The sequence below is a fragment of the Thermobia domestica genome, chromosome 8 (assembly GCF_964235325.1).
Source record: "Thermobia domestica chromosome 8, izTheDome1.hap1.1, whole genome shotgun sequence".
Taxonomy (NCBI): domain Eukaryota; kingdom Metazoa; phylum Arthropoda; class Insecta; order Zygentoma; family Lepismatidae; genus Thermobia; species Thermobia domestica.
This window is the reverse complement of record NC_137461.1, coordinates 60,768,709-60,793,020: the sequence shown is the minus strand read 5'-3', so window position 1 is coordinate 60,793,020 and position 24,312 is coordinate 60,768,709. Positions and strand designations below refer to the sequence as shown.

Genomic DNA, 24,312 nt, shown 5'->3' with positions numbered 1-24,312 from the left:
ACCCGAACTGCTCTTCCTCAACATCTTTATTTGTTCTTCCATATAACCTTCTATTCAGTATTCGGAGCAGAATTTTAGGTGCATGAGATATGAGACTAATAGTTCTATAATCCTCACATCTCTTTGGGTTCGATTTCTTAGCCATCGGTATCATGATCGTTTTCAGAAATGAATTCATTCGCCTATGAATTTTCTTAATGGACGAATGAATGAATATTGACAATGGTTAAAGGAGCAGTTCGAGTTAAAAACAAGTTTGGTGCAATAGAAAGAGAAACAAAAAATAAGAGACCCGTATTTTTTTATATCTTGATAGGCCGTCTCGTTCAGCTTCTACAGGCATTTGTTTTTGATGAATCGTAAATGGTGACGTCATTGGTGGGACGTGAGAAACTCAATGTGAGTCAGCAACCACTCCCTTGTACGCAGCTGATAAACCTTTAATAGTGCATTGGATTTAATAGATTGTGTTTTGGATTTGTTAGCAGTCTTGCTCTGTGTTGATTTCTTGAGGGAGGTTTCTGTTAGTTGTTTTTCCTATAGCATTAGTATAAAAAAGAGTAGAGAGAGAGAGAGAGAGCAGTAATTACGTTTGTTGTGCGAAACAGTGTTTCTTCCAGACATGTTTTTAGGGTGGCACTGTCTCCCGGAGCTCTGAGAGATTCCCCCGGAGGAGACCAAAATAATATGTCTATAATGTAATAAATATAATAGTACTGTGAAAAATTATGTGCCTCTCCGAATACTAACTGTCCCCCCCCCCGGAATTTTTTTCCTGAAAGAAACACTAGTGTGAAGTAGAAAACACATGTTAGTACAGCGCGTGCTGTATCTGTGAAGTGAAGTAGAAATGCCTAACACCTGCTGTGTTTTCGGTTGTAATTCTTGTGCAATTAAAGCTGAGGACGTAAAGTATCTTTTCTTACGTTTCTAAGTTGTGAGAAATCACCAGATTGATATAAATTATGGCCCAAGAAAATCAATGAAAAAAAAAAGAAAAGAAAAAAGAAAGAAACCAAATAAAATCACTCGTGTTCCGAACATCTTGAAGAGCTTGTCTTCGAGAAGTCAAGTTTAATGAGAGAAAAGTTAATGCCAGTGGCGGAACTAGGCTGGGGCCGGGGGCCTAGGTCCCCCAGTTTTTGAGTGACAAAATTGATTTAAGCTATTATTTAGATATTTTTAAAGTTTTTAGTAAACATGATGTACATATCATAGTCTGAGTTCTGACCCCCCTGAGTTTTTACCGTCTACATCCACTTCTGGCTAATGCCAAGATAATTATTTACACGCAAACTGATGAAGAATGCTGTTCCAACTATATTATTGAAAGGTTTAAAATCCGAGCCATTGAACAAGCACCGATCTATGTCCAGTTACCAACATACAAATATCGTACAAGACGCAATTGATGGTTGTAGTCAAGACGAAGCATTAGAGGGTAATAGAGACGATGTCACTCATGATTCTGAAGATATTGCTTTAGAAATAAGCTATACAATAGGAATTAGGGAGTGAAATATACCGGCTTGTAGAAGGAATCAGTGACGATGACTGTTCCTCAAGACATTGATCCATCGTTTAATTTCTCTGTATCATGTGACAATGATGATGAAATGGGTGATGAGAGTTGTTCCGGGGACAGCTATGAGAATAAAAGAAATTTAACCGGTGAAGTGTTTTTCGTATTCTGGCAAACTTTACAGATGTTATTTCATTTTTGCCTCATATGTTGCGCTCCTGTACATACCTTGAAGCACAAAATTATAGGGTCAGCGTTAAAAATTGCAACAAAACGTGAAAATGAACATACTTATGTTTGGGAATCGGAAGAATGGTTAAAGAAAAGGTACTTAGGTATTGCAGCAATCTCGTCCGCCATGTATTTACATATTGGTTTCGATTTTCTTTTTTTTTTTTTTTTTGAAACGCTGAACTCATGCTTTATAGGATACGTTTTATAATATAAAAACGTTTGTACAGCCCACCATGTTTGTACAGATATCATTTTCTACATGCAGATGATATTTGTAAGTCTTTGCAATCAGTTCTGGAAAAGGAAACCGCACTTAGAACGTGCCACCGCACCTCTCACAAACGAAATGCTTGGCACTGTGTAGTATGTAAGCCTGCTCTCGCTCTTTGCCCACCTATGACGTCATCACAAAATCTTTCTTCCTCTGTTACTCGCTAACGACTGAACGTATCGCGATCAAACAAACACAATTCCTTTTAGAATTTTCAACTCTACAAATGGAAATGAATTGTAAAAAATGCATTTCTAAGTCGAACTGCTCCTTTAAATATGGGAACTTGCAAAATACTTTCTACATGAAATTATACACGTTATTAAATTGATAGATTTGTACTTATGTCCTTCGTCAGAAGCGAGACTATATGGAGAGAGACCTACAGTTTAAAGTGAGGTCTGACCTGTAATGCGTTTGATGCCAGGAATCGAACCAATGAGTACCGAAGTTACGCGCTAGCTACTAGATTAGCGAGAAGGGTTAGACTTTATTCAGTTCCATGTACGTGTGATTCACTATCAGATATATTTCGGTTAAAGCTTTCATGTGTGTGTCAAGTGACCTGTGACGGTAGGTTTCCGCCTAACCAAGTGGCTAGCATGTATAATTCCGGGCTTGATCAACGGTAGGATTATACAGGACTCAAATCCGAATGTAAAATTAGACTCACTTTTCATACAAATTCTAGACGAGAGTTAACCCAAAATAAATTAAAATGAAGCTGTATTTAATATTCCTTGATTATGCCTTTAGTCTACAGGAGACGGATGATTAATTAAAGTGAACGATTGGGAAATTAAAGTTTTTTGTGCTCTCCCACCGGGAATCGAATCCAGAACCACATTCACCAAAGGCTCATGAGCTAGCCACTAGACAAGAGAGAATGGCAAGTTGAACTCCAAAACATAAAATAAAGTACATTAGTAGTGGTGGTTTTTCAAAACCCAAAGAATATAAGAATATGAGATAAAATTATATACTCTTTAATTTCATATCTATGAGAACTATTTTGATAAAAATGAATATACAAAACATTTTCATTAGTAACATGGGTTTTAAAAACTGCATAAAGCAAAGAAATCAGTGCATTCTTATATTTCAAAAGTACAACTTTATTTGAGATTTTATAACAAATGTTTTTTTAAAAAATAGTACTGAAATCCAGATCTTAAGTTATAACGAAGCTTTTCTTTTACTTTCTTTCCTTCACCGTTTTCTTGTTCGGTAGAAGATACAGCTGAAGAAGAAACGTGTTTACAAAGAAATGTATTTACATAAGTACTGCAGGTATTTTAGTACACATTTATTGATCTGAAAACAGTATTTCAATAAATATGTTAAATTCGACATCTCAATATATCATATATATACAATATTGTTATTTTAAAGACTGACTGAATCACAAAATGCTAACTTTTGAGGAGCATTTGTAATAACCATCGGCACCTGAAGAGTATCGCTGTGAAAGATGAATTTCAGTGACCATTTGCTCACCAAACACAAAGTTCTCATATTTCTGAAAAAAAGAAAAGAAAACAGTATCAAACTTTAAACAGATACAAATATCTAACAGTCTGACTCATGCATTTCGTACCTTCTAAAACCGAGAATCTATTAGACACTTCAATCCGGCATTCCGCTCTCACCTGGCTCTTATCTAAGTTCTTTAAATTAAATCTCCGTTTTCAGATGTTGAATATTTCCTTTATTCGACGACAGTCTCTCTCTCTTTCTCTTTCCCCTACTATCGCCGCTACCGGATTATGATCAGTGTCACAGCCAGCTCCGCTGAAGGACCGAACATCAGTTATGCTAGACTATCTTCTTCTATCTATGAAAACATCAGTTTGATTATGTGTTGTTACCTTATGCTCGGCATAACGTAACATGGCCCGGTGCTTTTGAGCACCTTGTATATTGGAAGGGAAATTTTAATATTATTTAGAATGTTAGAAAAACTGTTTTATTTTATAGTAGGAAAACCGTAGGTCGTAAATTTTGCGTAATTTTAGTAAAGTAAAATTGTTTTAATGAATATTACATGAAGAATACATGATTAGTAATGATATTTTGTATATTTTACGTATTTATCCAAAAATATAACATTATTTTAGAAAATAAGTGTATATTCCAGCTTTTTTAATGATTTTCAGTTGATTTTTATACATATTTCGGCATAGGGAATCTTCGCAAGAAAGCTAAAAATTTTAATTTCGTAAATCTTCTTCAAAATTCCAAATTGAGAAAGTCAGCCATAATTTCTTCTTGGTGCATCTCTTTGTTTTCGAAGTAAATTATTTGATTGGATAATCCACAATCACAGCTGCGGCTGAGATTTCGGCTTTCTTTGATCTTCGCATAGAAGCCTATCATCCGATAGTTACGTCACGATTATCTTCCAATTAGGGATCATCTTCATGTAATTCTTTGTCTTACATCGTCAGCCATTTCAGGAGACAGACGTGCAGTGTTCGGCGTCTGTAGAAATTTTGAAATAATTCGTCTTTACTTTGAAACTGTGATAAATTCTTCGTTTTGGACTAGTATCAGAAGTAATCAGCAGAGATAAACGTGCTGTGTTTGGTGTTTTAACGGAATTGTAAAATAAGTAATATTCTAAACTGTGAGGTGATCTTCGTCGTGAATAAGGGATACTAGTATGGAATGTGCTTATTGTTATGGAATGAGCTTATTGGCAAATTTTACGTTCTCGATCAGCGAGAGAACGTAAGAGAAGCTGGAGGAGACGGTGACAGAGAGTAAATATTGAGTCGGTGAGCTAGCGTCGGAGAAGAAGAAGTTGAGTGACGCTCAATAGCCATTTAGATCAGTGCTACAGTTATTAGTATCTGAAACTTTTTTGGAACCACAAGTTAAGAATCTCCAAGGAGATTCTAGTGGCATAATTTATCATAACACTTTTTTTTTTAATATCCGTTTAGTCGCTGTCGAAGGAATGGACTCACGTAAGTAGGAACCAGTGAAAGTGAAAATTCAATCCAGGTATTGGCATCTTCAAAATTCCTTGGTTTTGGTAGAACAAACATGTGCGATTATATTCTCTTGGGCATGTGTGAAATTCATAACATGATGTGTTAAGTGCATTAAGTTTCCCTCAACGCCGCACACATGCGGATTTGGTCAATGTGACATCGTGATTTCATTCAATGGGGGGGGGGGGGAAGAAAGCTAGATTATTTCAGCACAGAGCGATTGTCGTAACCGCAAGAAAATGTGTGTACCACACACACATTTTCCCCCAGTGAAGTAAAGATGTTTAGATTCCCTGAAATCTTGAAATTATTCATTTTTCGGTAACACTGCTCGAAATTAAATATTATTTTATTTTGGCATGTTTTCTTTGGTTTTAAACAAATAATTCTAAACGTTGATTTTTGGTAGTAAGTGTCAGATTCACGGCTACAGTTAAGTGCAAGGGTACATGAATTTTGCGTGCCGGTAACAGGAAATCTTCATCAATAGGCTAAACCTCCGTAATATACTATTCTGATACCCATCAAGTTTTAGAAATTTCAGTTTTTTTAATAATTACTAGCAGATACTTTTTTCCTCTTCTTTATTAAAAAAAAACTTAGGTTTTCAGAGCGACACTAACGCAAGAGACCACTGCGTCTTCGGTTTTAATGTGGTAGCGAAACAAACACAAATATAAAATAAGGATGGTGCTTCATGAAATATATGTGTGATTTTTTTTTTATTTTTATTCTTGTTTAGGTTAAGTTAGTTTAGCTAGAATAGGGACTTTAGGTTTAAGTTATGTCAATATATTATGTGAGTGTCTACCTGTGCTAGATTGTCCAGTGGGTCCGAGCTGTAAGTGAGGTAGCGAAGAGCGTAAATCCTCTATGCCGGCCACAATCTTAATGCACAGCGGTTTTTTTTTTAAGCACCAAAGGATAAGATAAAGAAAAGCGGAAAGTAGCTAACCACAATATTATGCAGTGATGTTTTATTTTCGATAGTATAATGTATTTATGTTGTGTCATTTTCGTTTGTTTTGTGTCAATTCAATGTGAATGTTTTGAAAGTCAAGAATATTAAAGGAATATGAATATTTTAGGAATATATGTAGAAAATTAAATAATGTTTTTGGCTCTGAAAGTTATAGAAATCGATATTAGTTTCTTAGATGGGTATGTCAGACAAGTGTAAAGATTTTCTTTTATCAAATATTTTGTCCAAACTATTTTCATGAATATTTTCGAATAAAAATTACTAGCCGTGAAAACATCTTTTTCTTGTCGAATACAGAATATAATGATCTTGTAGTTTTAAGAAGTAGTAGCAATATTGAGTTACAGTTATGTTTTGGTATGTATGTGAAGCGTGATCAAAGCAGCGAGCAGTGCGTACACGATAAGTTTACTGGGGAAAATGAAATAGCTGTGAATCAAGGGAAGAGACTTCCTTAGTGTGACCGGGGTTGAAAATAACCGAATCTGTAGAAATTCTCTCATTTTATCAGTTTTAAATCAAAATCTCAGTTTGGATTTTTTTTTTTAGTTGCAAAATTCCTTTTTTCGAGATTCGTAAGATTTTTTTTTATTCAAATAGGGCTTTTACAGACAACATTAAGATCTTCATTGTGCTCATTGCCAGCTCCATTCGTAGGTCGGTGTCCTGTGTCTGTAGTCGTGGTTCACAACCTATTTCCGGATGGGATGTGGATAATGAACTGCAGGCCTGGATACCGGGCTGTGAGTTGAGATGGAGGAGACTTTGGAATATTTACACTTTCGGGCAAGATTTGAGTTCTATTTTCCGTAGATGATTGGCTTGGTGAGTGTATCAGTGACTGTTGATGACGAGCCCATACGGGCCCAGTAGGTTCGGTGTCACTAGTCGGTGACGTATTCAGCATAGCCTGTAGTCTCATGGGAAAGGAACATCATACAAAACCACAATATCATTTTTACATTTATTTTAGTATTTTTTTTCCCATTATTTTTATATATTTTTTTTATAAAGTTAAAAATGGCGACCCTTATCCAGGATTTATGTTGTTTCAATCCTACGCGAGCGCTAAGGAAAACAAACAATCACAGCAAAGTATTTGTAATGGGGATCATTATGACAATCGCCTCATTGAATGAATCACGATCGCTTCTGGATCTGTATGTGCGTGATGTTGTGGGAAACAAACTTAATGAAAGTGAAAATGTCTGCTGGTAGCAGATCGAGTAACGAATCTCGTCATCCGAACGAATATATATGTTGTAGTGACGAAATTGCAGGGTTCAGTGTATACTGTGACAGTTGTTTCAGATGGGTACATGCCCAATGTTATGGTTTGTCTGATGAACAAGTTCAGGAATTAGACAAGAGTAGTGAGCCGTGGCTATGTAAGCCTTGCCTGGCGAAACAGGTGACAGTGTTGCCACTTCCGAAGTCATCGGAAACCGAGAGTGAGGAAGGTGAACGTGTAACGCGGGGTAGCCCGAACGAATCTGACAAGGAGGAAGGAAGTCGAGGAAATGTAGCTTCCGGTTCAAATGTGCAATTAACTGACTTTGCAGTCATGATGGAACGTTTTAGTCAAACTTTAACGTTAAATGAAAAATTTGAAAAGGTAGATAATAAATTTCAGGCCATGAGTAATCAGGTTGACCGTAAATTTCAGGATATGAATGAAAAGTTCGACAATGTTAAATTTGAATTGTTGCAAATGATTAATGAGAAGGTGGCTCATGTAAACGAGGACGTAGAGGCTGTGAGGTCGGAAGTTCGCGATTTATATACCTCTGTTGGGAACTATCAGACTAAGATAGACGCGCGGGTAGATGCCGTTGAGGAAGGTCTCCGGGTATCGGTTGAGGCGCAGAATCGACGATGTGATGACTAAGGGGTTCTCACATCTCGAACTAAGTACCCAAAGGTCGTGTCAGGCACTTGAAGCCAAGATTCGGACGTTGGAAGAGAAACAAAACCAAAGAAAAGACAAACGGTGTGGACGTAAACGATCGCGAGACTTTGTTGTCTGTGATGGAATCGATTCTGACGGGACCGAGTCAGACATCCAAGTGGATATACCGGTCTCTTCAGTTGGGGAGACTCGTACTATTCCCACGGTGACTGTCTCTGTCTGTCAGCCGACCAGCATTCACGGCACAAATGTCCTTCCATTTGAATTATCCTCACATACATTGAATTTAAGCAAGTCGCATACATCCTGTGTTGAGACAATCGGTTGTCAGGCGTTGTCCAGGAGGTCGAATCCATTGTTAGTTTCACCTCAGGTGTCAGGATCTTCAAATATCAGGTGTCGGTTGAACCATGTGGTGTCCTCTAGTAATGTGGTAGACATGACTCCTTCGTGTGCTGGAGTTCAAGAGGGAATGGATGGTCACGCGGTGGTATCGATGCCAGACAACTTAACTTCTGGACAAAATTATCAACATTATTCTATTTTCGGTCAAAATCACTTGGGTGCGAAGAGCCCCGTCGTTGGCCACAATTCTCCCGTGAACCCCAGTAGAAGCGAGGAAGGCTTTGGGAAGCGAACTCTAAATTTAAGACTTTCTGAATTAAATCACCTACCCACGTTCGCTGGTGAATACGGTTTGGCTAGATCATTCTTAGAAAATTCAGAACAAACGTTTAGGGTAATTTCGGCATCAGAACACGAACGTCTAACCTTGGTACCTTGTTGTTTAACCGCTGGGGCAAAGACGTGGTTTCAGACTGTTTGTCAAGACATCAATAGTTATGCGGATTTTGTGCGTCTATTTCGCGAACACTATTTTTCGGCAAGGATGGAAAGATTGCAAAAGAAGTTCATTCAAGGGATGAAGTATGATCGAGCGAAGTACAACCGATTGACAGATTTTGCATGGAAAATTGTAGCGGAATATTATGCGGTGGCACAGCACCCGGATGAAACCGAACTCATTGAGATTGTCTTGGATTGTTTACCAGCTGGTGATGCCAAGTTGTTGAGGGCTGTTGAGCCGAAAAATATTCAACACCTTATGGTTAAAATAGCCGAGATTGAGGGACATCCGGAGCCGAGTGAACCGGTCACTGACAAGAAGTTTAAACGCTTTCAGGTGCGTCGGGCAAAGGTCGTCAAAAGGGCCGAAAAGTCAGGAAAACAAACAACCAAGGATACTTCGTCTCAGACGGAGGAAGACGAAGACAAGAGGAAGGAAGGAAATTCCAATGGCAAAGGAGGAGATGACCGATTTTCTGGAAACAGGGGTCGAAGAAGGAACTTTCAGTCCCGAAGACCTTGGCCCAATCAAGAAAGACCGAATTGGGTAAGAGATGGTTATGGAAATCGGAATGCTCCGTATGGGTACAACCAACGCTACCAACCAGCGGCGATGAGTTACGGGTATCCGCGGGGTACATCTCAGACATGCGCGCCAACCGCGATGAACTCAACAGGAGCGCAAGCCTATCCGGGATATGCGCCGAATTTACTTCCTGGAGGGGGAGTGGCGGCTCCCACGTCCACTTCTTCCCCAGGAGTGAACATGGCGATGTCCGCTGGGTGGCCTCCGCAATATTCGACATTCGTACCTACGATGGCTCAGCCACCGGGAACGAACGGGAATAGTTTGGGAAATGCATACCGCAGCCCTCATTAGGGGAGAGTGTGGACTGCGATGTGGATTCCTCAACTCCCCAGAAAGAACAGGATCAGTTAGCGAGAAGTCAAAATTCCAATTTGGTAAGAACCTCATTCGATTTTGATACAAACCCTCCAAATTCAAAATTCAATGTTTTGGCAGATTCCGAAAATCGGGAGACAAAATTGGGCACGCCTCTGTTCTCGATTCGTTTCGTGATCGACGAGAAGGAGTGTGACTCCAGTGCGGAGAAAGGTATTCTTTTAACTTATCCTTCCCCTACGTTAAGTTGTTCAGTTGGGAGTTTGACTTTAGTCTGTATCCTGGATTCTGGAGCGGATACGAATTTGTTGTCTGGAGACGTTTGGAGGAGGATCAAGGAAATTTATCCGTCAGCTAAACTTCGTCCAAAATCCAACATTTCATTACGAGGTTTCGCAGGAGACGAATCTTTTCAGGTCAAAGGTTTTCAAATACTAAATTTTACGATTCAAGGTTACGTTTTCGAGGTTCCAGTATATGTGATTCAGAAATTAAAAACAGACTGTATCCTAGGTTTCCCCTTTTTTATTCGGTATCATGTTCTTCTAAATTGCAAATCGAAAGAAGTCTCTCTTGAGACTGATTCTGGACAGACCATCTCCATTAGCATGGAACAGCAGCATTGTTGTCGAGTCACAGTTGCAGAAGTATCATCGGATAAAGAGGAAGACTCTTTATATCAACCAGCTATTACTAAAGAAGAAATTCAAAATTTTGTTTCTCAAAGAACTGATTTAGATTCAAATTCTAGGAATCGATTATTTTCGTTGTTAACCAGGTTTCGTTGTCTTTTCACGGAGAATCCCAGAGTCGTGAAGGTTGAGCCGTATAGAATACAGCTTTCAGACGACGTTCCCGTGGTAGGAAAGTTGTATCCTGTACCTGTTCACCTCCAGAAGGAATTTGAGCAAGTGCTGGACAAGTGGTTGAAACTTGGAATCATCATAGAAGGTCCTTCACCTTACAGATGCCCTGTACATATTGTGCGTAAGGCGTCTGGAGAGCTAAGGCCCGTGATTGATTTGCGTGGTATCAATGAGCGTGTGATTGCACCAAAGATTCAGGTCGAACCGATCTCCGATCTAATCGCGCGAGTCAGTGGTGCAACCATTTTCACCTCGTTGGACTGTACGCAATCATATCATAGTGTCCCGATCCATCCAGACTCTTACAAATATGTTAGTTTCATTTACAAAGGTCGTCAATATCAAATGACACGTCTAACCATGGGTTTGAAATCATCTCCAGCCGTTTTCCAATCAATCATGCATACTTTTTTCGGTTTAGAGCCTTTCAAAAATTTTCTCATTGTGTATCTTGATGACGTCCTTTGTTTTTCATTATCTATTGACGAACATTTTCAACATCTGGAAAAGGTCTTTGAAACTCTTCGTTCGGCAAATCTTTCGCTCAATTTTCAAAAGTGTAATTTTCTTCAATTACAAATTCCTTTTCTTGGACACATTATTTCAGGATCATCAGTGAAAATTAATCCAAAGAGTAACGAGGCCATACGTCACTTTCCTCTTCCACGAACTAAGAAAGCTTTACGAAGATTTCTGGGTCTCGTGGGATGGCGAAAGCGACATTTCCCTGACTTTGCGGGGTTAACAGCTTCATTCTATGATCTTCTGAAAAAGGATCGAAAGATTTAATACTCTCCGGAGTTACTAGAAAAATTTGATCAGCTGAGAGAACTCTTAAGTAGTCCTCCCGCACTTGCGCAACCGGATTTTAATCTTGACTTTCATTTGTTCGGCGATGCATCTGCGGAGTCATTGGCCGGCTATGTGGCGCAATATCCCCCGGGACAGGATGATCCGGAGGTTATTGCGTATGCGAGTCGGCGAATAAAACCGCACGAGGCCTCGTTGTCAGTGTTCCAGTTGGAATTAGCTGCAGTTCTTTTCCTCTGTGAAAAATTTTCATACTTCATTTTAGGTCGACGGACTACGGTCCACTGTGACAATGCCGCAGTCACATATGCTTTCAGTTTGAAAAACCTAGATGCTCGAACTACTCGTCTTCTGCTCAAACTGCAACGTTTTGATCTTCAATTCATTCACATCAAAGGCTCGGACAATGAAATCGCTGACCTATTGAGTCGCTATCCTCCAGAAATTCCTCAGGCAGAAGAGGATCATTTTGTAAATTTCTTGACCGCGGAGGACACTGATTTCTTGAATGTCGCGGAACTGAAGCGAGAACAGCGGAAAGATCCGTATTGTAGAAAATTACATACCATTTGGAAAGGTTGTCAAAACAATACTAGGGTACGTGTGGAGAATAATTTGGTTTACGTCAGAAATTCTCAAAATTCTGTTTGGTTGCTGGTCATTCCTTCCAGCTCAGTGAAAAATATTGTTTCGGCAATCCACAACAAAGGCCATTTTGGAGTGAAGCGATGTTTGTCGTTCGCTAAGGCCATGTTTCATTGGAGAGGTATGCGTGAGACTTTTACAAAGTATATTCAAGAGTGCCTTCTTTGTGCACGAACCAAATACTCCTACCGGGTGATTAGAAAGGAGCCCTGTCATGTTGAGGCGTCTTCTTCCTTTGAGAAGCAATGCCTCGATCTGGTCGGACCTCTTCCTAAGAGCCAGGGATATAAATATATCTTGTCCATCCTGGACGTCTACAGTCGTTTTGTGTGTTTCTTCCCTCTTCGGACGGCACACACAAGAGAGATTGTGGCGGTCCTTGAAAAGAGATATTATTATCAGCTACCATACCCGAAGTATTTGGTGAGTGACCAAGGTCCGCAGTTCTTGTCGCGCGTCTGGAAAGAGTTTTGTCAAAAACACCGGATAAAACATATACTTACCACGCCATACCATCCGGCCTCTCATGGCATTATCGAACGCAGACATCGTGACCTTCATCGCATTCTCCGCCTATATTGCAGTGACAACCAGTCCAAATGGAGTAGTTTTCTCAAAGCAGCCCAAGACTTGTCCAATCACTCTTGGTGTGATGCTCTCGGATGTACTCCAGCGGAGCGTTTCTTATCGTATTCAGCATCCAAGAGCTTCAAAGAGAACTTCGTTTGGCCCAAAGAGACGGTGCAAGTAAAGGAAGACAAGAAATTTGTAGTTTCTATTCCAGCAGCGGAACCGAAGAAGGAAAGAAAGCTGCGGAAACAAGAAGACATCATCACAGAAGGTTCTTTGGTGATGGTGAAAACTCACCATGTGTCGTCAATACCAAAAAGGGTATTTGCTAAATTTATGCATATCTACGTTGGGCCTTACAAAGTGGTTTCCTTAACTCGAAATTCAGCGAGATTGCAAACTCTGAAGGGAGAAAACATAGGAGTTCAGAGTTTTGACAATCTGAAACTGTTTCGCTGTTCTGAAGAGAAAAGAAAGGAGTTGTTAGAAGGATATAAAAAAAAAAAAAAAGAACTTAGTTTATAGGTTAAGGTTAGATTAGGATATAATATTATATAGGGTGTATGTATAATTGCGATTAGAATCGAGAAAAAAAATAATGTTTTGTCTTGTATAATCTCCAGTATTTTGTAGTAACAGAAAAAAAAACCCAACTTAAGAAGAACTCATAAGTTTAGATTTTTTTTTTCTCCGAAGCTCCCGGAGGATGTTACCTTATGCTCGGCATAACGTAACATGGCCCGGTGCTTTTGAGCACCTTGTATATTGGAAGGGAAATTTTAATATTATTTAGAATGTTAGAAAAACTGTTTTATTTTATAGTAGGAAAACCGTAGGTCGTAAATTTTGCGTAATTTTAGTAAAGTAAAATTGTTTTAATGAATATTACATGAAGAATACATGATTAGTAATGATATTTTGTATATTTTACGTATTTATCCAAAAATATAACATTATTTTAGAAAATAAGTGTATATTCCAGCTTTTTTAATGATTTTCAGTTGATTTTTATACATATTTCGGCATAGGGAATCTTCGCAAGAAAGCTAAAAATTTTAATTTCGTAAATCTTCTTCAAAATTCCAAATTGAGAAAGTCAGCCATAATTTCTTCTTGGTGCATCTCTTTGTTTTCGAAGTAAATTATTTGATTGGATAATCCACAATCACAGCTGCGGCTGAGATTTCGGCTTTCTTTGATCTTCGCATAGAAGCCTATCATCCGATAGTTACGTCACGATTATCTTCCAATTAGGGATCATCTTCATGTAATTCTTTGTCTTACATCGTCAGCCATTTCAGGAGACAGACGTGCAGTGTTCGGCGTCTGTAGAAATTTTGAAATAATTCGTCTTTACTTTGAAACTGTGATAAATTCTTCGTTTTGGACTAGTATCAGAAGTAATCAGCAGAGATAAACGTGCTGTGTTTGGTGTTTTAACGGAATTGTAAAATAAGTAATATTCTAAACTGTGAGGTGATCTTCGTCGTGAATAAGGGATACTAGTATGGAATGTGCTTATTGTTATGGAATGAGCTTATTGGCAAATTTTACGTTCTCGATCAGCGAGAGAACGTAAGAGAAGCTGGAGGAGACGGTGACAGAGAGTAAATATTGAGTCGGTGAGCTAGCGTCGGAGAAGAAGAAGTTGAGTGACGCTCAATAGCCATTTAGATCAGTGCTACAGTTATTAGTATCTGAAACTTTTTTGGAACCACAAGTTAAGAATCTCCAAGGAGATTCTAGTGGCATAATTTATCATAACACTTTTTTTTTAATATCCGTTTAGTCGCTGTCGAAGGAATGGACTCACGTAAGTAGGAACCAGTGAAAGTGAAAATTCAATCCAGGTATTGGCATCTTCAAAATTCCTTGGTTTTGGTAGAACAAACATGTGCGATTATATTCTCTTGGGCATGTGTGAAATTCATAACATGATGTGTTAAGTGCATTAAGTTTCCCTCAACGCCGCACACATGCGGATTTGGTCAATGTGACATCGTGATTTCATTCAATGGGGGGGGGGGGGGGGAAGAAAGCTAGATTATTTCAGCACAGAGCGATTGTCGTAACCGCAAGAAAATGTGTGTACCACACACACATTTTCCCCCAGTGAAGTAAAGATGTTTAGATTCCCTGAAATCTTGAAATTATTCATTTTTCGGTAACACTGCTCGAAATTAAATATTATTTTATTTTGGCATGTTTTCTTTGGTTTTAAACAAATAATTCTAAACGTTGATTTTTGGTAGTAAGTGTCAGATTCACGGCTACAGTTAAGTGCAAGGGTACATGAATTTTGCGTGCCGGTAACAGGAAATCTTCATCAATAGGCTAAACCTCCGTAATATACTATTCTGATACCCATCAAGTTTTAGAAATTTCAGTTTTTTTAATAATTACTAGCAGATACTTTTTTCCTCTTCTTTATTAAAAAAAAACTTAGGTTTTCAGAGCGACACTAACGCAAGAGACCACTGCGTCTTCGGTTTTAATGTGGTAGCGAAACAAACACAAATATAAAATAAGGATGGTGCTTCATGAAATATATGTGTGATTTTTTTTTTATTTTTATTCTTGTTTAGGTTAAGTTAGTTTAGCTAGAATAGGGACTTTAGGTTTAAGTTATGTCAATATATTATGTGAGTGTCTACCTGTGCTAGATTGTCCAGTGGGTCCGAGCTGTAAGTGAGGTAGCGAAGAGCGTAAATCCTCTATGCCGGCCACAATCTTAATGCACAGCGGTTTTTTTTTTAAGCACCAAAGGATAAGATAAAGAAAAGCGGAAAGTAGCTAACCACAATATTATGCAGTGATGTTTTATTTTCGATAGTATAATGTATTTATGTTGTGTCATTTTCGTTTGTTTTGTGTCAATTCAATGTGAATGTTTTGAAAGTCAAGAATATTAAAGGAATATGAATATTTTAGGAATATATGTAGAAAATTAAATAATGTTTTTGGCTCTGAAAGTTATAGAAATCGATATTAGTTTCTTAGATGGGTATGTCAGACAAGTGTAAAGATTTTCTTTTATCAAATATTTTGTCCAAACTATTTTCATGAATATTTTCGAATAAAAATTACTAGCCGTGAAAACATCTTTTTCTTGTCGAATACAGAATATAATGATCTTGTAGTTTTAAGAAGTAGTAGCAATATTGAGTTACAGTTATGTTTTGGTATGTATGTGAAGCGTGATCAAAGCAGCGAGCAGTGCGTACACGATAAGTTTACTGGGGAAAATGAAATAGCTGTGAATCAAGGGAAGAGACTTCCTTAGTGTGACCGGGGTTGAAAATAACCGAATCTGTAGAAATTCTCTCATTTTATCAGTTTTAAATCAAAATCTCAGTTTGGATTTTTTTTTTTTAGTTGCAAAATTCCTTTTTTCGAGATTCGTAAGATTTTTTTTTTATTCAAATAGGGCTTTTACAGACAACATTAAGATCTTCATTGTGCTCATTGCCAGCTCCATTCGTAGGTCGGTGTCCTGTGTCTGTAGTCGTGGTTCACAACCTATTTCCGGATGGGATGTGGATAATGAACTGCAGGCCTGGATACCGGGCTGTGAGTTGAGATGGAGGAGACTTTGGAATATTTACACTTTCGGGCAAGATTTGAGTTCTATTTTCCGTAGATGATTGGCTTGGTGAGTGTATCAGTGACTGTTGATGACGAGCCCATACGGGCCCAGTAGGTTCGGTGTCACTAGTCGGTGACGCATTCAGCATAGCCTGTAGTCTCAAGGGAAAGGAACATCATACAAAACCACAATATCATTTTTACATTTATTTTAGTATTTTTTTTCCATTTTTTTATATATTTTTTTTTATAAAGTTAAAGTGTTTTTCTATCGGGTGAGGTCCAAGTATATTTATGAACGTTCGCGATATAGGAATTTTATACTTTTCACGATAAGGTTCTTGGATGTTGCAAAGTTCACGAGTCACCCCGTTGTCATTACTTTCCTTATGCAGACTTTCATTTCCTATTATTGACTTGAAAATATCCTCTCGTCCTATCTTCACATTGAAATCCCTAACAGAATTTCCATATAGTATCGCGGGAATTGGTGAAATGCCTGTTCTACTTCTTCGTAAAATCTGTTTTTTATATCGTCATTCTTACCTTCTGTTGGGGCATGTACATTTAAAACAATATTATCACACCACCGACCCTTAAAAGTAATAAAAGAAAGTATATTATTAGCAAATCCAACCCGCTTAATTTCTGATATTCATTTGTGAACGAAAAAGTCTATTTCTAGTTGGCAATTTTTATTTTCTTACCCGTAAAAGAACGTAAAATTTGCGGACTTCATTGCTCCACTTTCTTCCCATCTAATTATCTTAACTTCTACTGTATTCCTCTAACTCACTCGTTACGGATTTTAACGCGCCTGCCCTATAAAGACTTCTTATATTCCACGTTCCAAATCTCATATCCAATTTACTTTGCTGAGGGCTGTCAAGCTATCAGTCCTGATCCGAGGCTTCTGTGAATGTGCTTTTTAATTTAATTTATTTATTTTTTTTTTTTTTTACAGGCTAAACTTTATAGGCTCACCATTTATTATTAAAACAGAAATAATAAATTACATCAATATATTCTATGATTTAAGTTGATTAAGTATTTAGTTTAGAAACAAATGATTGACAGTAGGGTAAACATGCATTTTCTGTGCATTTTTTTTTAAATTCACAACTTTGTTCAAGTCAAATATCTAAATTGAAATTTATACTAGTTTTCTCTTATATAGATGTATATATGTGTTGTTATTCTAGCTATAGTAACTATAGTACCGTATGAAATTATACGAGGATTGTTGGGAAAGTTATGTCTACTAACCTCTATTTTCTATTTTAGGTGAATGAAAGCAACCTGGCCATAAAGGACAAGCATATTTAAGAAGGTGGACAAGATTTCAAGGCGAAATGTAAAGTGACCGGGTCACCAGAGCCTCCACAAATGCACAAGTTGAGCAAAACCCAGAAAACACTAATTTAGAACGGAGACATGGGATTCGTTTTTTCTTTCGTAAGAGCGTCAGTTTTAATGAAATTCATCAAAACTTGGAGGAAGTGTATGGTGATGATGTACTGTCGCATCGACAGGTAACACGATGGATAAGCTCATTTAAGCGGGGTAAAACAAACGTCGAAGATGAGCCTAGAGTGTTCGACCAAAAACAGCAACTTCACCTGAAGTTGTGGAAACTGTACAAAAACTGGTAATGTCCAATCGACGAAAAAAGATTAGAGAAATAGCCGGGGAAATAAGGATTGATATTCATAGTGTTTAGGATATTCTACACCAACATCTTCGGCTCACAAAGGTGTGTTCCTGATGGGTTCCTCACAATTTGAACGTTTTTAGAAGCAAACTCGGGTGCAAATGTGTTAGGAAAATTTGGATTTTATGAAAGGAGATAACTACTTCTACCAGCACGTAGTGACAGAGGATGAAACATGGGCTCACTGATATGACCCAGAATCTAAACAAGAGTTCATGCAGTGGAAGCATCAGGGGTCACCGACTCCAAAAAAAATTCAGGGCAAAGAAATCGACTGGCAAGGTTATGGTAACTGTTTTCTGGGACAGGGAAGGAATTCTTTTGCTTGAAGCTATACCAAAGGGACATACCATCTCAGGAACTACTTACAAAAAACTTGAACATTTTCGCCAAGCAGTTCAGAATAAACGACGCGGAGATGCAAATTGTCGAATTTTGCTTCATGACAATGCGTCTGGACACATCCCATCTTGCGCAGGCTGCTATTACAGGACAGGGAATGACTCAACTTTTCCACCCAACCTACAGTCCTGACCTAGTCCCAATTGATTATTATCTGTTTCGTCATTTGAAAAAAATACCTCAAGAGCCAGCGACTTTCAAGCGACAAGCACGTAATAGATGCTGTGATTCAGTTCTTCGACTCCAAGGAGAAATCTTTTTATGTTGAAGGCATTGAGTCACTTGGAACAAAATAGAGACGATGTGCAGAAATGAAAGGTGATTACACAGAAAAATATTAACTTTTTTTTTCTCATTGGTTTTCATCTTAAGCTCGCCATGGACATGACTTTTCCAACAATCTTAGTAATAAAAAAAAAATCAGCCTTGATATTTCACCTCTTCATTACAAACCACAGCTCTGAAAAGTAGAATTTGTTAAATTTCGATACTAAACTTAGGGAGTAATGTTTATCTATTAGGGTTTAATTAGGGATTTTCATGCTAAGAGACAAAATTAAAAAAGAAAAGTGCTGAAGAAAATGGTATTTGTTGCAATATTTTTCAATAGCCCAGTCCTGAGATATACAAGTTTACGCTAACGTCTGCAGTCACTGGCATGAAGTGCTCAACAAAAATGACCACCACTCACAAACTAGCTTAAATTAAATTAAAAAAAAAAAAAAAAAATTGTGCTGCGAAGTATATGGTAATAGTATATTTCAAAAAAATCTTTAAAAATTAAAAATGGTGACGCAATTCTCATTGATGCCAAGCAATTTCATATGGAATAACCCATTTTAAAGCATTCATTCTAATACTTGAAACCTTGAATAATGTAGACGGATTTATTCTTTTCGCACAGATTAAGAACTGCCCAGCATACAAAATATGGCTGCAAAATAGTGTTCATTTTTCACCAAACAAGTCTCTTGATGGTTTAATTACATTTATTCAGTTAGCAGATTGTCATTTCGTTAAACATGCTGGGCAAAAATATTTGTTTCATAAAACAAAGGCAAGTACAAGGGCTGAGGGAGCAAAGGCAAGTGAATGGCAGGGGCGGACACTATTCGAAGTCACAAAGTTTTACAATACTTAAGACAAGTGCTTATTAGGTGTCGGAGTACATAAGATGTGTGAAGTGCTTCTCTTATGGAGGCACATATGGAAGTCACGTTCTATCTTATTACTGTAATAACAGATTTGTCGGTTGTACAAATGAGTTCCTTAGACCATTGTAAACTAATATATTTTATCCTAATATTTCCAATTGTAATCAGGACCATTCTCAACTGGCACCATTGTAAATATTTTTAGTTTTTAAATCATCAGAACGTGTTTTCCTTATGTTGAGCGTAAAACTGAGCGCGTTACTTTTAAAAAGCTTGAATTTGAGCATGAGTCAACTCACTGTTTACATTTTGAGTTTGAGCTAAGCTAAGCTCGTTTCAAAAGTGACTGTTTACAACTTTGCATGAATGTATGATGTAATCAAATTTCATGTTGTTCATTTCCGTTTACCTGCACGTCTACGGATATGCAGATAGCAGTCAGTATGTCAGAAACAGTAACGATTCTCATCGCTCAATACCACTGCTCTTCATTTTGCCTCGTTGCTCCACTTTTTGTCATTGAAGACGTTCTCGACAATGAGCAAGTGTCAGGGATAAACATGCAAGAGAGAAACGCGGGAGCGTGGTCATTCCTCACACAATCCATTATTTAGTATTCTTGCAATCAAATGGGGGACCATAGTAGTTACGACTACACTTGTGGTCACCGTCTCGTTAGTTAAAGCAATCCGAACGATTCTTTAGTCCAGGTGTCCCTGCTGGTCTGATGTAAGAACCTGTTTCCTTTCACCATATACACCACCGATAAACTACTGACACGTCACAGAGTCCGCATGAGCAGAAATCCTGCGAAACGACCACCAGGCCTCTCGTAGTCTCATTGTACACTCATGCTCAAAGTCTCTCTCTTTCGCCCACGATAGAAACTTTGAAAAAGTCCAGTAAAGAGTCAATAGTAAATTGAAATTTTTCGTATTATATTTGGGACGGAAACATTCCGCACAAAAACAAAAGATCGAATTTGATCAAAACATGAAGTTCGTATGATCGTATCATGTATGTGTGTTCATATCATGTAGGATCTCTTGCTTTTGTACAGCAGATTATTCCCAAATTCCCACGTCTTTGTTAGACTTTGATAAATTTATTAACAATAAAATTGACTATTTTAATTGACTTACTTGAAGAATTTTCGACGCATCAAATGACTCACGAGGTCGTCGTCTTCTTTTAGAAGTCTCATTTTCAGATACTCCAGTTTTATCGTTGCGAAATAGGGTATTCATTAAAGTTACATGGAGTTTCACTTGCTCATACTGCTTCTGCATAAGTCCTATCAAGGAACACAAATATAATTTTTATAAAAGAAGCAATACATAGAAATGTAATTAACTGTTTAGCATATTATAAAAATATTTTATTATTAGTGTTATGTTTATATTGGCACAAGTCTAATTATAGTGATACACAAAATAAATCAGAATTAACAGAGACTAACAACACTATAAGGTGAACTTGTGAATCTAAACAATACATTACGGAAAGTTCAAAATACAGTTCTCTACGGACGTCATAGTTTGGGACCAAGTTGATGTGAACTGTATAATGTGTGTGTATATCAGGAAAGCCAAGACATTAGATAGGGAGTCAATGTGATGACCACATGTTATCGGGAAACCACATGACCAACGAAAGTTCTTCATGAGCAAGAAACGCCACATACTAAGTCTGAAAAACTTGACTGCTATCAGTGGAATCAACATTTCTACAATGACTAGTTGGAATATTAGAATATAAATCTTCTTGCATTCTGAATAGAACTTAACTCTTCTAGTATCATCATGCCTTTGGCTTTTAGCATATAATATCCAATATATAATTTTGTGAAAGTAATCCGTATTGAAACCTAGATTTGATAGCTATGGCCTACACTATCTATAAAGTTATCAACAGACGGGACACCTATTTTCAGTGAAGCGAATGCCGGGAACAAATAATAATGTTTATGCAGCACGTACATTCCGAAAATCAATTTAATTTTTATATATCGATTTATACTACCACCTTCAGCTATCAACAAATATTTAACCACTCAGATATTGATACTGACCTAATTGTATTCTTAATTTAGAGAAATTTTATAATTTCAATTATTTTCCTGTAGTCTTTAACGCAGCTTATATAGATTTCAAAGGATACATAAAGTGGACCATTAATTCAATTCTGATCACAACACAAAAAAGTGCATTAATTCTGATTAGAACGCAAAATATTTACATATTTTCTACAAACTTTGTCACTTGTGGATATAAACTTTCACTAATGATGATGGTCGTTCATGTTGCAGTCTCTGCATTTAATTTTTGGTGTTAACAAATCCTATTATCTGAAAACAAATACTGGCACAGACATATAATTACATATAAGCAGAGATATCAGCCACTAATATAACATTCCACCATCTTAATTTACATATGATTTTCATTTCTTTGTGTTAGTCACTATCACAGCTATGTAGATTTTCAACTTTCATAAGGATGCGGTAGTTCAGTGGTAGAGCGTTCACCTCTGGTGCGTGGGGTCCCTGTTTCGATCCCAGCTCGCGCCAAGTGAACTTTGTGGTGGATAAACACCGTGTGCGTTGGTTTTCTCGAGGTTCTCTCGTTTCTTCCCACTTTATTCATTCCACCATTTCATTCATTTCTCGTCATTACTGTCTCCTTTAGCCTAGCAAGCACAAGCGAGGGACATAAAACTAAAAGATTTCACTTCATGTTTTAGCTTTTGTTAATAAAGTTGTTTGTTGTAATATCCAATCCTTATCCAAATCACTTTTAAATCAATGTTTAATCCTAATTTCTTTATGAAAAAAAAAAAAAAAAAAAAAACCTTCTCGAAGATACAAAATACATCATCATACAGTAATTAGTATTCCAATACTTACCTGTTAAATCCAGTTTTGATAACAGTATCGTTGGGTTTCTAGGTCCTGCACCGAAGTCCACTTGCAGATTGTAAAGGATGGATCAGGAAAGGGGGTTTTTAACGTATAAGTAATTTTGGACTTAAATCTTATAGCAAAAACAAAAGCTTACGAAGATTATTTAATACTGTTTTCTAATGACACAGTCAGGGCCGGCGCGAGGGGGGGTCGAGCCGTGCCACCGCCCAGAGCGGCACATCTAGTGGGCGGCAAAATTTAAATAAGAAAAGAATACTATCAAAATATAATGGTTCATAATACGTCCACATGGAAAAATAAAATTGTGTTCACCTGAGAATGTAATTAAACTTCAGGAAAGTTTACTCACATTCAGGAAAATACTCACTCAGGAAATTCAGAGCATTCCTCTCATTTTCAATGATACCACAGGCCACTACTAGCCACAGGTATCTCGTTCAAGATTTCCCTTGCAGCGGCATAGATAAGATTTCCAACTAGAGCGGGTAAGATTATCAAGTGTCTTTGATATTTTTTTTTCTATTCAGCAATATTCTAACGCTCCACTCCAAGTATGCAAAAGGTACAATTCCACTTGAGACAAGTGGTTCTAGCCTACAACACCTAGAGACATTTAGGTTCTAGCAGCGAGTTTTTAACCAATTTACAAATTTTTCATATCTTATCAACAATTAAATTTTAGAGAAACGTTATATATAATTGTTTTTATAGGCCTATTTAAGCAATATAAATTTGACAGCGTCATGGCTGAACACATTAAAAGAATCATGGGAGGACAAAATAAATACCACCATTACTAAGGAAAAGATGTTCAAAATGAAATTATTCCAATTCTTAGTGAGTAAATTGAAAGTAAAATACTGTCTTTGTTGAGAGCTGCAACATATTATAGTATAATACTAAACTGTACACCAGATATTTCTGGTACACAGCAAATAACAATCGTTTTGTACAAATTATATGCATACAGTAATGAAGAATGCCTTGTAAAAATTTGCGAATACTTTCTTGGTTTCGTACCAGTAACAGACACCACTGGTCTAGGACTGACAGAAGTAATAATTAAACAGCTACAGGAAATGAACTTCCTATCGAAGACAAGAAGGGCCAAAGATATGACAATGGTTCCAATAAGAAAAGCAAACATTCAGATATTCAGAAGAGAATATTATAAATAAATTCCCAAGCCTTTTATGTTCCTTTACTAAACTTTGTCGTTAACGATGCAACCAGAACACCTCAGTTCACCGTTTCATTTTTTTTATAGTAAAAAAGGTTTATGACTCATTTTCTCCGTCAGTTCAACGTTGGACCATACTAAAGGAACATATTAGAGCCTCACTTTAAAACTATTCAGCACTACACGGTGAGAGACCCGAATTGATGCTCTAACTCCACTTAGATATCAAATAGGAGAGGTTTATGATGCCTTACTTCAAATAAGTAACGACAATAGAACAGATAGAATGGTCGCCTGCGATCCTCTATGTATAGCAAACCAGCTGTGTGGCTTTACTTTCTTTGCTCACTCGTTATCTGGTATGACTTTTTACTCCACATAAACATAGTAAGCAAAAGTCTCCAAAGCATTGATTCTCATGTTTCGGATGCTGTCGGTTTTCTTCTAAATATATCTAAATACTTTGAGAGGAGCAGAAATTATGCAAAGTTTCAACCTTACTTAATTGATGCGATGGAGTTGGCATCAGCATTAGATATGGATGTTCCACGGACAGGTAATACAGTGCAAGCTCGAATCGAAAGAAGACACAGCTTCAGTACGAGGCAGAGGATGAAGCTATTGAAGATCCACAAATAAGATACTAGATCAATTTTTATTACAAACTTCTAGACGTGATTGTGTTAGCTTTAAGAGAAAGGTTTGGGCAACTTAAACATCACAGCGAGTATTTCGATTTTATTTACTATATAAGTTATCTTAAAGATATGCCACCTGAACTTTTGTCTGAAAAGTGCCTGCA

The 24,312-nt window shown here is 37.4% G+C and overlaps 1 protein-coding gene across 1 annotated transcript in view; it reads right to left on the bottom strand.

Annotated features, from left to right (window-relative positions):
* Positions 1-3,118: 3,118 nt before the first annotated feature.
* Positions 3,119-24,312, bottom strand: part of LOC145692941 (activating signal cointegrator 1 complex subunit 1) — an 82,871-nt gene continuing 61,677 nt past the window's right edge. The window contains exons 7-8 of the mRNA XM_081768525.1: positions 20,550-20,701; positions 3,119-3,546 (exon numbers count right to left, since the gene is read on the bottom strand). Of these exons, the coding sequence (XP_081624651.1) occupies positions 3,430-3,546; positions 20,550-20,701 (269 nt within the window). The 3' untranslated portion in view covers positions 3,119-3,429. The remainder of the gene's footprint in view (positions 3,547-20,549; positions 20,702-24,312) is intronic.